This window comes from Drosophila ananassae, chromosome 3L (assembly GCF_017639315.1).
Source record: "Drosophila ananassae strain 14024-0371.13 chromosome 3L, ASM1763931v2, whole genome shotgun sequence".
Lineage (NCBI taxonomy): Eukaryota > Metazoa > Arthropoda > Insecta > Diptera > Drosophilidae > Drosophila > Drosophila ananassae.
Genome location: NC_057929.1, coordinates 907199 through 920249, shown reverse-complemented (window position 1 = coordinate 920249; position 13051 = coordinate 907199). Strand labels below are relative to the sequence as shown.

General features: G+C 43.1%; 7 protein-coding genes across 7 annotated transcripts; 2 read left to right on the top strand and 5 right to left on the bottom strand.

Moving 5' to 3' along the window:
* Positions 1–184: 184 nt before the first annotated feature.
* Positions 185–998, bottom strand: LOC6495387. Its single transcript, XM_001958684.4, has one exon. The coding sequence runs from the start codon at positions 916–918 to the stop codon at positions 295–297; it is 624 nt and encodes a 207-aa protein (XP_001958720.1). The 5' UTR covers positions 919–998; the 3' UTR covers positions 185–294.
* Positions 999–2985: 1987 nt separating this feature from the next.
* On the top strand, positions 2986–4885 carry LOC6495277 (cuticle protein CP14.6). The gene is made up of 4 exons (XM_001958683.3): positions 2986–3061; positions 3943–4121; positions 4187–4262; positions 4335–4885. The coding sequence occupies exons 2-4, from the start codon at positions 3946–3948 to the stop codon at positions 4488–4490; spliced, it is 408 nt and encodes a 135-aa protein (XP_001958719.1). The 5' UTR covers positions 2986–3061; positions 3943–3945; the 3' UTR covers positions 4491–4885.
* LOC6495386 (odorant receptor 47a) lies at positions 4718–6276 on the bottom strand. Its single transcript, XM_001958682.3, has 4 exons — positions 5928–6276; positions 5685–5874; positions 5015–5630; positions 4718–4959 (listed from the first exon to the last, which is right to left on the bottom strand). Exons 1-4 carry the CDS (start codon positions 6235–6237, stop codon positions 4909–4911), a joined length of 1167 nt encoding a protein of 388 aa, XP_001958718.1. The 5' UTR covers positions 6238–6276; the 3' UTR covers positions 4718–4908.
* A 91-nt stretch (positions 6277–6367) lies between these two features.
* LOC6495385 (neuropeptide-like protein 32) lies at positions 6368–6909 on the bottom strand. The gene has a single exon (XM_001958681.4). It carries the CDS (start codon positions 6801–6803, stop codon positions 6480–6482), a length of 324 nt encoding a protein of 107 aa, XP_001958717.1. The 5' UTR covers positions 6804–6909; the 3' UTR covers positions 6368–6479.
* Positions 6910–8515: 1606 nt separating this feature from the next.
* On the bottom strand, positions 8516–8933 carry LOC6495383 (putative uncharacterized protein DDB_G0286915). Its single transcript, XM_001958678.4, has one exon. The coding sequence runs from the start codon at positions 8874–8876 to the stop codon at positions 8586–8588; it is 291 nt and encodes a 96-aa protein (XP_001958714.1). The 5' UTR covers positions 8877–8933; the 3' UTR covers positions 8516–8585.
* Positions 8934–8944: 11 nt separating this feature from the next.
* On the bottom strand, positions 8945–11121 carry LOC6495382 (prisilkin-39). The gene has a single exon (XM_001958677.4). The coding sequence runs from the start codon at positions 10058–10060 to the stop codon at positions 9338–9340; it is 723 nt and encodes a 240-aa protein (XP_001958713.1). The 5' UTR covers positions 10061–11121; the 3' UTR covers positions 8945–9337.
* A 436-nt stretch (positions 11122–11557) lies between these two features.
* On the top strand, positions 11558–12019 carry LOC6495279 (glycine-rich cell wall structural protein). Its single transcript, XM_001958676.4, has one exon. It carries the CDS (start codon positions 11582–11584, stop codon positions 11927–11929), a length of 348 nt encoding a protein of 115 aa, XP_001958712.1. The 5' UTR covers positions 11558–11581; the 3' UTR covers positions 11930–12019.
* Positions 12020–13051: the final 1032 nt, after the last annotated feature.

Here is a 13051-nt window from a genome sequence, read left to right as displayed (position 1 = left end):
AATAAACATCCATTTAACTACCTTTCTTGATTCAACTTTGTTGCGCAGATCACTTCTCGCAACCTGATGTCTGCTTAAATTAGCACTAACCATTGAAATATTTATTATTGGTTTTTAGAATGCAGAATAGAGTCCGCATTTCACATGCAGCTGCTGTCGCACAATAAATTGGATCAAAAGCGGATTTAAGTTCGTTCGAGATAAGAAGTCGTTTTATTACTAGCCAGTTAAATTAGGATTGCACTTGGTTTTTAAATTAAAGAATACTTAGGGGCTATATGGCTATAGGAAAGATTAGGCAGTCTTGGTCTCCTCCTCCACCTTCTTCTCGGCCTCAACGGCGGGCTTGACCTCCGCCTCGGGCACGGCATCGAGCACGACCTGTACGGGCACCACCTGAGACTCGGCGGCCACGACGTCGGACTTCAGGGCAAGAACCTCCTTCTCCACGACAGCCTCTTTCTCCTTGGGGGCGGCAGCAGCCTCCTGCTCCACATCCTGAGAGCGTCCCTTGCGGCCCTTGTACTCTTCCTCGGTGACCTTGGGCAGGTCAGCGGCGGCCTTGGCCAGAGCGGTGATCTCACCAGGAATGATGGTGCCCACGGGAACGAATCCATTCTTGCCGGCGGTGTAGTGAACCTCAACGGTGTTGCCATCAGCATCAATGTAGCGGTACGATCCGGAAACCTCGAGGGCTTCGTCTTCGGTGCCGGCATTCTCAACCACACCCTGTTCCTGGCGGAAGGACTGGTCACCGCCCTCGTACATGAAGTGGAAGGATCCATCGGGCTGCTTGTCGGTCTCGAACTTCAACAGTGGCACGATTTCGCGTTTCTCGGTGGTGGTGCTAACTTGGCCAATACTGGCGGCCAAGGCTCCACTGGCCAAAGCGAACAAACAGACGGCAATCTTAAACATTTTTGTTTGGTTTTAGGTTTTGTGTATTGGGAGAATGTGTGTGATGTTTTCCTTGGCAATAACCGATGACTGACTTACCACATCTTCTGACCAGGCTTTTATATATCGCCACTTGATGTGCGCAGCAGCCGCGAATTAGCATCTTCCAGTCCATTACGCCACCACCAAAAAAAAATACATAAACTGAAAGAAAAAGAAAACAAAACAAATCGTCAAAACACCAAAGAAATTCTATGGAAGCGAGCAGAATGTGATTTAATAAAACACTCACAGCCAAAACGAGATTTGCATATTTATGATTCAGCTTTGTTCGAAGATCGAAGCGTAGAGGTCACTCCGAAGATGGGGGCCCTGTAATCAGTGCGATTTTTGGGCGATCCCATAATCCACATACACTTTGAGTCAAGAGCTTCTCCAAGAATTCCGGCAATAGTTGAAATTCCCATACGAACAAGTTAATAAACACGCACACGTCATAAACTTGTTTCCAGGTGGCGGTTGGAAGTCGATCCATCACTCGGAGTGCCCAAAAAAATACATATATCCATGCGGGTATCTGATTGATTGCGAATGTTTAGGAAACTGCACTCCATTAGCATATTTAGTACATATTTGCACACGCTCCAGTAGACAAAGGGGCATAAATTAAGATACATTTGATGTTCGCTTAAGATGCACTCACATATCCAGTTTTCGGATCGCACGCGATCAGTCATCACACGGGAAATTGTGTGATGAAAAAAAAATCAAAACTATAAACTGGTGAGTAAGCCAATCTCTGTCAAATTGTATGTCAAATGTGAAAAATGCACTAAACCAACGCCGCCTGCCAACGATGGCCGAAGAGCTCTTCCTCTCAGCCAAACAGCAATTTGGCCAAAAAAAAAAAGAGAAGCAGCGCGAAGGCCAAAACAAAACGCGGGCAACCGCGAAATTGGCCAAGTAACATGGAAAACGTACGAAAAGGAAAACCAACTGAAAGCCAACTTCAAAATCCAACGAAAAGCGAGAGGGGCGGGTGGTGTTGGCTGTAATCTCGGGCGATGTTCATCATGTTCGTGATCATCTCCTCAGCAGCAAAGTAGTTACACTGAGAAAATTGGTAGGAATTTATGGTCGTTAAGTATCAGTTTTCACTAAAAACAAGTAACTAAAATATTATTTCAATGTAGAAATGAAATGAAGCCACAGTTGCTGGATTTTACTTGCAGTTATTGCCGTAATTTTTATGAATTGCAACTGACATTTCCTACACGCTGGCAAAGTTTAAAGTTTAAGCCAGAGAAACGACAGAAAAAAAAGGCTTCATTAGCCGGCCGGCAAAATGGGAACAAAGGGAGCGGAGGGCAGTAGCCTAACTGGTGCAACGGGAGTGGCCTGACCTGGTCAGCGAAATTGGCCAAAAAGGGCAGACTAACCGACTAACCGCAGAATAAGACAAAAGCCTCATAATGCTCTTTAACGATGCATTCAATATGACAAGTTTGGCAACGCCCCATCCCGCGGCTCATTGAAATGTCAATATGAAATGCTAGAGATACTGATAGCATCGACTTGATGTAACCAAATGGCCAATTCATCAAATCGATGCCAATTGCAACATCTGTAATCTTTTAATTAATATTTGACTTAACGAATTATTGCAGCCAGCGGAGCGGGGGCACTAATCAAATGAAGTTCGCATTGCTAATTCCCATAAATTACAAAAAAAGAAACGAGAAAAAAACTAAAATAGAGACACGGCGAGAAGTAAGCTGCATACACGGCGTATGCGCAACGCCCATTTGCATTTGAAACTCGTTGCGCATACGCTACGTGGTACAGGTACTGGAACAGCCACTGGCACCTCTTCCGATTCTGCTGACAAACACTGTTTGTTCTCCGCCCCCTCTCTGAGATGCGGCCCCCGACCCGCCCTAATACTGGCATCCCCTCGTGGAACTTCATCTTGTTGCGGATGCTGTCGCTGCTTCGGCCGCTGCTCTGCTGCTGCTGCTGCTGCGACTGCTGTGGCTGCTGCAGTGAATGCAATTTCTGTATAAAAACCTTTGTGGCAACTGCAGCAAAGTCAAAACACTTTTGACGAGCCTCCCAGCGCAGACGGGCAGTTACATTTAACCGATAACCAAGTCGCGAATCCGAAGTGAGTTTGAGTTCTAATAGTGGTGCCACATGTCCTGTTCACAGGATCAAAACAAATCTAAGCCAATCAATATTAAAGTCACAAGAAGTGAATCACAGACTAACAGGATTGAAGTCTGAAAAGAAATGAAAGGAATATCTAAAAGAACATTTTAATAATGGGTTAAAAGAAATCACAAAATAACATTTAAAGGACTAGTTGACTAGTTGAAAATAGACTAAAACCTACATATAGATCATATCCGTATTATAAATATAGATTCTAGATATATCATAAATATTTTTAAGGACTAGAACACCGGAATTCTTATAAAGAAATTGTAAAAAGAAATTCAGTAAGGATTTGATTAAATAATTCTGAAAGAAAATGTTGAAGGAACACTCAAACAGTTCTAGACTTTCTGGAAAGCGCAATTTCATGAATCATATTACACAAATCCTTTTCTATATTTTCCTAAAATTTTATGAAAAGGTCCTGTAAATTTCAATATTAAACGAAATCTAAAGCATTTTCTAAAAATCTTCAAAGATCTAAATTGTAAATTGTAAGTCCTAAACGGTCTCTTACCCAAATAAGGACCTCCTAGAAAATACCAGAGTTTACAACCACCATATATGGATATTTTTCCCACGACCTTCAACATCATAATCATCATCAGTCGCAGAACTTTCAAAATCGCTAAAAGCCAATCGGAGTATATCAGATGCTAATTGCGAAGCAACGAGTTTGACATTCAAAGACAAAGCCGCCGGCAACTTAATCGAACACCAACGTTGTAAACTGAATACTCGAAACAGAAAAAGCGAACACCGCACCTCATCTGCAGTTACTTACTTATGACTCTATTTAACCACCCACTCCGACTTCTTTTCCCGCTAAAGGTCATGCCGCTCACCCACGCCTCCTTCGCAGCCATCGCCCTGGCGCTCTGCTGCCTCAGTTTCGTGCAGGCCCTGCCACAACGTGGACTGCCCCCGCCCCGTGGCAACTCCTTCGATGCCAACGCGGTGATACTGAAGCAGAACTTTGACCTCAATCCCGATGGCTCCTACCAGTACAAGTAGGTCTTCCTTAACTTTTTTTATGCAATTGTATCAAGTTTTTTAATTACAATTTCCATTTCAGTTACGAAACAAGCAATGGAATCCGTGCTGATGAGGCTGGTTACCTGAAGAACCCGGGCACTCAGGTGGAAGCTCAGGTGAGTCGACTTTTGGGCGAACTGAGCCCTTTCTGAAGCACGCTTTCGGGGATTACCTGAACCCATTCGCAGGTGATGCAAGGCTCATACTCGTACACCGGACCCGACGGCGTCGTCTACACCATCACCTACATTGCTGATGAGAATGGATACCGCGCCGAAGGAGCTCACATACCCACACCCCCTCCTGTCCGTGCCGCCGCCGCTCCTGGACGCTTCTTCAAATAAACATGGACGTTCCACATCCCATAACTGTTCTAAATCTTCATCAAGTTGGCAAACGTTTTGTTGTGGGCCCAGATAGTGGGTCTGGCCCGGAAAAAAAGTGAACCAGAGGAAGAAAGTTGAGAATGGAGCAGCTGCTCGTGAGAGGTCATCCATTTCACCGTTTCCCCCACCGTTTTCATTTCACCTTCGTCACCCAATCCCTCCCAAGGCTCTTTCCCCAAAAGCTCTGTGCTTCATCTGTGCATTTTATAAAAGCCAATCTACAATCTACAATCTACTTAGTGCTTAACGAACTGTGTGTGAGATTCATAAACATTTGTAAAATATGTAAATTCGATTGTTAAAAGTCGTACGACGGCAACGCAAGCTCAGCAATAAAACAAATATTGCATAAATATCTGGTTGTTGATTGAAGGACTTAGGAGAAGGATCTTAGCATTGTTATATAGGACATGGCGGTGCGCACAATCTGAAAGATAAGTAGATAAGTTAGCCATTAAATAGGTCATGCAGGGAGACCTTACCGATGAAAACGCTTCCATATTAGCCTCGAAAAAGTATCCAGTGATTCGAAAGCCCCGATGTGCCCTCATCATGCTGATCAGCAAAGATCGGCATATGGCTGCCGAAGCTCCTCCAGCTCCCAGACTATCGTGCCAGGGACTGTCGTAGATGGCCCACTCGAAGCTGGCACTCTCCGTCTTCAGGTTCTCGCCGCAATAGCAGTAGATATAGGCCTGAATTATGATCGTGGCTATGAAGGAGGCGTAGTACACTCCCTCTGTCTGGGCAAAGGTGATCGAGAAGAGATAGCCCAGCATGCAGAGCTGCAAGGAGGATATAAAGAACTGGGCACAGATTATAGGCTGATAGCACTGATTTAGCTCCGAGCACATGTCCAAACTGGTTTGGTATAAAGCAAAAACGCGATTCAGAGTGGTCTGGGATTCCCCAAGGGTAGAGCCCTTAAATCTCAACACCTTGTACTGGGCAATCTTGAAGAAGGCGCACAAGTTGCTGGTGAAGGAGCAGAAGATTGTATCCAAACTGACTGCTGGCAAAACCACACCAGTGGATGCAAAGGCACAAAACACAAAACTCATGGCATAGTTCCTCAGAATATGGATGTCCCAGGGGAATCTAAATAAATAATCTTGAAGATCAAGGACTTTTAAACAGCACTGGATAACCAACAAGCAGGGAAACGGCAGCTCTGGTTCGTAATGTCCTGTCAACCAATAGCTGAGACCCATTCGCACAAAGGGAAGGACACTGTTCAGGGCCCAGGCGATGAGGAAACAGGTCCTGAAAATGCTGCAAACACGCTGATCCTGGTTGTTCGCTGTCCTGATGATCTCGGCGTACTCCTCACCCTGTCTAGATTCTTTAGAGAAATCAAATAAATTTTAAAGGCTCTCCCTTCAAATCACAACTTACCATTTGCCATCACCAACCGAAACCGGTCAATGAGCCCCTTAAAGTCCTTTCGCAAATACAAAATCATGCTGAACTTAAAAAGTCCTAGAATCGTGATCAGTAGAGCCACCATGGCATCTGCCATCATCATCACGTTCTTGATATTGTGAAGAACAGCAGCCAGGATAAAAGGAAACAAGGTAGCTATTCCAAAGACGTTCACAGCTCTATAAGGACGAAGCCACATTTTTCTGGATTCCCCAAAGAGATCGAATCCTAACAGGGCTATAGTTCCTTTTTGCACTTCCAAGAAGTTCTCCTTCGACGACATGTCTGCACTTCGCACTAAGGATAATGCGTAAGGACGAAGGCTTTTTAAACAGAAACTAGATTGTAATTACAGGTCTTCACACCTTTTCGCCGTTTGACAGCTCTCTTGGTATTCCCAGTGAAAATCAAGGTTTAATGCTTCAATGTTCTTTATTAACGCCTCTGAATCCTCGGGTTGGTGTCCAGTGGGTGTCCAGGGGCGTGGAGCATGTGGACGTTTGGCAGAGGGCGTGGTTAGGCCATTTATCGGCCCCAACCGCCACCCCATCCACCACGGCCTCCCCATCCACCACGGCCTCCCCATCCACCACGGCCTCCCCATCCACCACGGCCTCCCCATCCTCCACCGTGTCCCCATCCACCACGGCCTCCCCATCCACCATGTCCACCATGGCCACCCCATCCCCACTGGCGGGCTTCACGGGCTCCATCGTTGGCATGGTTGGCTCCCTGATCGGCGACGTCCAGAAGGCTGATCACCTTGTCGTTCTCCGGATTGGCATCGTCCAGGGCGTAGACGTAGGCGAGGCAGAGCACGCCGATAATGGCCAGAAGTGCTAGACGCATCTTGGATTTGCTGGTTACTGCTTGTAGTGATTGCTCGAATGCAACTGATGCCTGCCTTACTCGATTAGGGGCCTTTTATTTGGAAGATGCTCGAGTACTCGACGTTCCTGTTCTCGAAACGCATCAATAAACTGAGACCCAAGACTATATTAGATACAATACGTATATCCCTCGTACCCCCCATAGTCGGACATGCCAAGTGTTACCTGTCAACGGGGATTAGGGGCTTTTTTCACTTGTTGACCGACCATATCGTTATATTTCACAACACAATTACTACGGTCTTTTGTTATTGCGGTTTTTGGTAACTTTTTTTTTTTGGAGTCGTTACTGAATCATTTCAAAATTTAAATGTCTCATTTGCGAAAGTTGCCTTTAAGTGGTTTAATACATAGATCATTCGATTAGCCCCTTAACAATTGGGACCTGTTTTGTTTTATGGTTTGTTTTTATTCCAGCCTTTTCTGTCAGATGAACGTCAAGTCAATATTCCATAAAATGTAAATGCAATTAATCGCATAAGCCGAAGTTTCCACACCCAATTAATCAATGTGAGCATCTAACTAATATTAAACTTTGACTGGGTCAACCCCTTGAGAAAGACCCCAACTGTCAGATTATCGTCAAGCCTATTAATATCTGGTTAAACCATTCGATTAAAATACATTCTATAAAATGCAAATTTTTATTTTATAACTTTATTTATTTAATTTGAATAATCAACTTTCTCATCGCCAGGACTCATATGGTAATGAGTCCCAGATTGCTTAATGAACCTCAAGATCGACTTGTTTGATCTAGACCCAAAAAAAAAAAAGTAAACAAATGGGGATTTACGAGTTTGAGCCATTGAACCCGAGCTGTCAATACAGGTTCCTCCAAATATCCCAAGAGCTGCGAAAAAAACAAACAATAATTTGCTCAGCTCGTGCGAATTCGCGCAAAAAACACACGCCCCCTTATGAGTTTATATATGAGTTTCTAGAAAAAAATCGGATTTCTCATGATTGCTGATCGATTTTTGGTTGCATTTTCAAACAGATTCGATCTGATTCATAGGGTTCTTCTATTAAAAAATGCCAGAAATTTCAATTCCCGTTAGTTAATCCAAAAAGGTATATTTCATTGTGATTTTCTTTATATATTTTTTAACGCTTTTTTAAATTGACATAAAATTTAACAAAAATCTAGAAAATATATAATTTTAGCGGCCATAATGACCATGATGTCCTCCGTGTCCTCCATGTCCTCCATATCCGCCATGTCCTCCATATCCGCCATGTCCTCCTCCATAATGACCATGGCCATAACCTCGAGCCAAACGAGCACCGTTTTCGTTGTGATTCTGTCCCTGATCGGCCACTCCCAGAAGATCCTTTAGGTTTCCATTATCCAGAGCAAAGGCCATGGAAAGGACGAAAAGAACAACGGTGGTAAACAGGATAAAGCGCATCTTGATTCTTGAACTTGTCTTGTGGTTTTGTTGATTTTTGAGCTGCAGCTCCCGCTTTTTATTCAAACCCACTTGTTTACTCTTCTATATCTATTTTAATAGGTTTGTTTATAGAAAAGGAATTTAATGTTTCCCATAAAATGTCAAAGAGTAAACAAGCTTATTTTGGTTATTGTTTTTTTTGGCCATTATAAAGCTTGGCTAAGCTTTGGTTTTCAAATTAAATACTTCGAGAGCTTTGTTAGAACTTAAACAAAAGTTTAATTTTTGAGTGAATCGTTTTATTTGTTTGCTGGTATCATTATTTAGGCAGCCACTGTAAGGGGAAGCTACCACCACGATTTGTAGATTCGCCAGCCGCCTCCGTATCCTCTGTTCCAGCCGCCACCGTAACCACCGTATCCGCTCCAGCCACCTCCCCAGCCGCCGTGTCCTCCCCACTTATTCCACAGCCAACGGGCTGACCTGTCCCCCTCCGTGGCATGTTGTCCGCCCAAGTCCGCCACATCCTCCAGATTGGTGGCTGCTACCGGCTGATCCTGTGGCACAACTTCTCCAGCTGGCAGGCCGAACACCATTCCGAAAAGAGCCGCAAGGGCCAAGAACAGGTAGAACTGCATCTTCGGGTAGAACTATGTTGCAACTGCAGCTGCCACGGCTTTTATAGCCCACCGAGTGCACTTCGCGTCCAACTAATTGAAATTTATTTTTAGCCGCATCTTGTAGACCCGTTTGAGCCCTGACCCATCGGAGATTCCATTTCAACAACAAAGATATTTTATTTAAAGTAATTCACACAGCGCAGTGGAAAAACTACTGGCTAGGTGACTACACAGTAACAAATGTTGGGTGATTTGATGGATTTCAAAATCAAAAAAAAAACATATAACAACATTAACTTAAATCTATAGTTGGCTTTTAACTAATTCATCATAAAAATGGCATATTTAGTCACCTGAAGGCTAGCCAATCTCTTTCAGTGCATATTCAAATCAAAGCAAATAAAGAATAGTATGTCTTGTGTAAACAACATTCAATGACACCATCGACTACTGCTAATACTAATACTGTTTTTTATGGCTTAGCCCAGTAGTCCGAGCAAGCCGCTCAAAGCCTGAGGATTAGCGCCCGCACTGGTAGCTCCTGCCGCGCCCCCGTTGGCCAGGAGTGGGCGCAGACTGCTGCCCAGAGCCTGGCCCAAAAGTCCTGCCAACTGGGCAGCCTGTGCCGTGGACAGTTGGGAGTTACCAGCTCCAGGAACAGCTCCGGATGAAACTCCCACTCCCAAGGATGAGGTGGGATTACTGGAGACTGCAGCGGCACTGCCATAACCTCCATTCGCAGGATAACCTCCCACTGAAGCCGATCCATATGATCCGTAATTTGGTCTGTATCCGTAATAGTTTCCTGGATAGGGCTGAGGTCTCTGGTAACCTCCATAGTTGTAACTGGGCCTGTAATACCCATAGTACCCATAGTTGGGGTAACCATAGTTGTAGCCATAACTGGGATATCCATAGCCATAGCCATAATTGGGTCTATATCCATAGTTTTGGTAGTTGTTGCCGTAGTAGGAATCCGATGGATCCGATTGCGTTCCCGCCGAAGAAGAGGATCCTCCCGAGGGTCTTACAGGCGGCGGAGGTGGCGGGACATCGAAAAGAGGTCCTCCACCACCCAACAACAAAGGCGTTAGCAGGCCCAAGGTCCTGCCCTGAGGACGATTCACGCGGGATTTACTTTTCTGGCCATTCGCCACCGAAATCAGAAGGATCAGCAAAGTTAAGCGCGCGGGAGGAAACATTACGTATACGTAGCATCCGTCAGATGCTAATAAACAATAGAAACTGAAGAGTGCTCGAAAAACCCAATTTTGTTTTATACCACAATGTTCTCAGGTGAATTTCCAAATTGGTTTTTGGCCAAAAAGTTGCAGACCTTCGAGACAAAAGAAATAATAGTAATAATCGCAGGTCGAGCGGAACACACACGCAAAAACCTAAAAGCCGAAACGTCATCAACAGGTTTGCAAGAAGCCGCCGCCGCCGCCGCCGCATTCACGCCCATTCGAGATCTTCTCGGCTGGTTTTTGGCCCAGTCTGCAGTCGGCTCCCACCCGACATTGACCTTGCCAAAAAATAAAACAAAATGTTGGCCAAATAAGTCAGCAATCTGTTTCACACCGTTAACTCACTTCCGCGGGTTTTTTTTCGCTTCATTCATTTGAAAAAGAAGCAACAAGTTAGCGACTCGGGGGCGTTTCTGCCAAGCCAATTTAGCGGTTCAATATTTGGTTAGCAAGTAGTAGTAGTAGATTTTTTTTTGCACGAAAATGAAATAAGAACCCTTGATGCGGTTAATAATTAATTGTGCTTCCCCACTGGCCGTAAAAAACCAATAAAGTATTAAGACACCTAGGTAAACCCGATCCTATACGTAGAGTGCAGGTACTCTTCAACAAAAAATTGTTGTCTTTCTTCGGGTCAGCGATCACATGCGATTTTGAGACTGGTTTTCATTCAATTCGCAGGCAAAGTAAATCCCCATCCTGGGGGCTGGTTCGAGAACAGAACTATACAGAAATATACAGAGAGAAATTTATGAAATGTTAGACCATCATTATTATTAAATTAAAAAATATAAGAAACTTTTAAAAACTAAATTATAAATTAAGTATTTTAAAGCACCTTCACTCTACACCTTTGTACAAATATAAATATGTAACTATAAAGTTATAAGTATAAAATATTAAAATCCTAAAAAACGATAAGTTGATATATTATACATATATGCTTTTTATTTTGATTTGTCTAGATTCTAGAATAAAAAATACAAAAAAAGTCTAGAAACGATTTCTTTAACACCAAAATTTGATTAATGATTCTGCTGTTTAATTTGATAGCTATTTATGTATATTCTTCTAATAAAACAAAAAAACACCCATTTTTTTCTAAATTAAGTTTATAATTATATTTATTTGTTGTGTAACTTTTTTTCACATAGGTGGGCAAAGTATTTTTGTTTCTATTTGGTGTTAGGAGATGGTAATGGGGTTGAGGGTTTCGTTTTTGGAGGCCCCAATTGACGTGTCTGGGATTTTTGTTGACCCCAAGTTTCGGTGATTTCATCAGAACCCGATAATTGCCCGAGGGCTATGTCTGGCTAATGATACTTAATAGTTACAACCAGGATGATGCAGCTAGATACTGACTCTCCCATGAACCAGAGATCTCTCACTCTTCTGCCGGGACATCCCCGCCATGGGTCTGCTATAAAAGATCGATGCAAGTTCTATTCGGGATTAGAAAGTATTTGCTTCTACAAAATGAAACTATACGTGATTGCCGTCTTCGTATTCGCGGCTATTGTCCTGGCCCAAGGACATCCGGCGGCAGAGGAGCAACAGCCGCAGCTAGTGACCCTGGAGGATGCGGAAGCCAAGCAAGGCGTCGATGATGGAGCCGGAGTACGAGCTGCCCGAGGATTTGGAGGATGGGGTGGACGTGGAGGAGGATTCTGTTGCGGAGGAGGAGGAGGCTACGGCAGGAGAGGTGGCGGTGGCTTCTATCCTGGCGGTGGCTTCGGACGCGGCGGTGGAGGCTATGGCGGAGCCAGTGCCTCGGCCTCGGCTTCGGCTTCAGCCTCTTCCTACGGTGGCGGCTGGGGACGCTAAAGGCCCCTTCTCCCAATGGCTTTTAAATTAAGAAAAATAAAAACAAAACCCCAAATAAACAAGAGACGAAAGTCAAAACGAAAACAAAAACAGATTATTTAAATCGAAGGGTGAGAATTAGGGGGTGATCGGGAGCTCTTACGTACTTGGATCTTAAAAAAAATAAAAATAAAACTTAACAAACGCTAAACGATGACACTAAACTGATTAAATATTTTCCAAAGAAATGAAATATTCCTATAATAGATTTTATATTTTGGATGAACCTCTAGTTTAAAATGAATGGAATAATAAACTGGATGAAATCGCCTATATCTGGGATAATGTAACCTGTTTTTCCGCCACTCACTAATTGTTAAAGTCAATAAAAATAAAATATATTTCTGATATGCCCCCTTAGCTAGTTTAATTTAATTTTAGCCACCTGGTCTTTCGGTCTTTGCGGTTTTGTTTTATGAACTCCCCATCCCAAAAAAATAAAACGGAAAATTACCTATATTGAAGTTCCTGGCACCTCATTTCACCAGATGCGAAAAATACTCGGAATATTTTGCGATATTTGAACTCTCTGGGTTATGTGATGCGATTTGATCTTATGATTCACAATCTCTAATTAGCAAAAGCAAATATTTTTCACTCTCAATTACTATGCATTTCCGCTTGAATCATTTAGTGTTTACACTCAATTAACGCCATCTCCCACAATTTACATTTTCTCCCTCAGTTACTAGGCTAGAAATAAAGCCTGACAAAAACCCTACTCTAAGATTAGATCAAAACTGATTTAAAAATAACTCTTAAGCCAAAAATAAATGTCTAAAATATTCAATCACGATACAGACTGTGGTTTCTGCGGCATTTTTGATCCAAAAGGCTAAAAATGAACAAAAGTTGAATGTTTCTAATATGAAATTAACATATTTTACCGCAATTAATTAAGAAAAACATTACGTGAATTTATTTCACAAAACTGTGGGCTTTCAAAGAAATATTCATTAAACAGAGTTTAATAGTAAAACTAGTTGTGAGGAAGTCTTATCCTTATAAATCATTATTTGAAGCTTGTTACCTAGAATATTATCTAAAATTAGAGCCTGTAGAGCCGTCCAACCAGTTAAGGTT

Excerpts from the sequence above, each read along its gene's own strand:
- LOC6495382 (XM_001958677.4), bottom strand. The coding sequence starts at position 10,060 with ATGTTTCCTCCCGCGCGCTTAACTTTGCTGATCCTTCTGATTTCGGTG.
- LOC6495279 (XM_001958676.4), top strand. The coding sequence starts at position 11,582 with ATGAAACTATACGTGATTGCCGTCTTCGTATTCGCGGCTATTGTCCTG.
- LOC6495385 (XM_001958681.4), bottom strand. The coding sequence starts at position 6,803 with ATGCGTCTAGCACTTCTGGCCATTATCGGCGTGCTCTGCCTCGCCTAC.
- LOC6495277 (XM_001958683.3), top strand. The coding sequence starts at position 3,946 with ATGCCGCTCACCCACGCCTCCTTCGCAGCCATCGCCCTGGCGCTCTGC. Across the intron at positions 4,122-4,186 it reads GATGGCTCCTACCAGTACAA|TTACGAAACAAGCAATGGAA; the intron begins GTAGGTCTTCCT and ends TTTCCATTTCAG. Across the intron at positions 4,263-4,334 it reads GCACTCAGGTGGAAGCTCAG|GTGATGCAAGGCTCATACTC; the intron begins GTGAGTCGACTT and ends ACCCATTCGCAG.
- LOC6495383 (XM_001958678.4), bottom strand. The coding sequence starts at position 8,876 with ATGCAGTTCTACCTGTTCTTGGCCCTTGCGGCTCTTTTCGGAATGGTG.
- LOC6495387 (XM_001958684.4), bottom strand. The coding sequence starts at position 918 with ATGTTTAAGATTGCCGTCTGTTTGTTCGCTTTGGCCAGTGGAGCCTTG.
- LOC6495386 (XM_001958682.3), bottom strand. The coding sequence starts at position 6,237 with ATGTCGTCGAAGGAGAACTTCTTGGAAGTGCAAAAAGGAACTATAGCC. Across the intron at positions 5,875-5,927 it reads TCGGTTGGTGATGGCAAATG|AATCTAGACAGGGTGAGGAG; the intron begins GTAAGTTGTGAT and ends ATTTCTCTAAAG. Across the intron at positions 4,960-5,014 it reads ATATGGAAGCGTTTTCATCG|ATTGTGCGCACCGCCATGTC; the intron begins GTAAGGTCTCCC and ends CTTATCTTTCAG.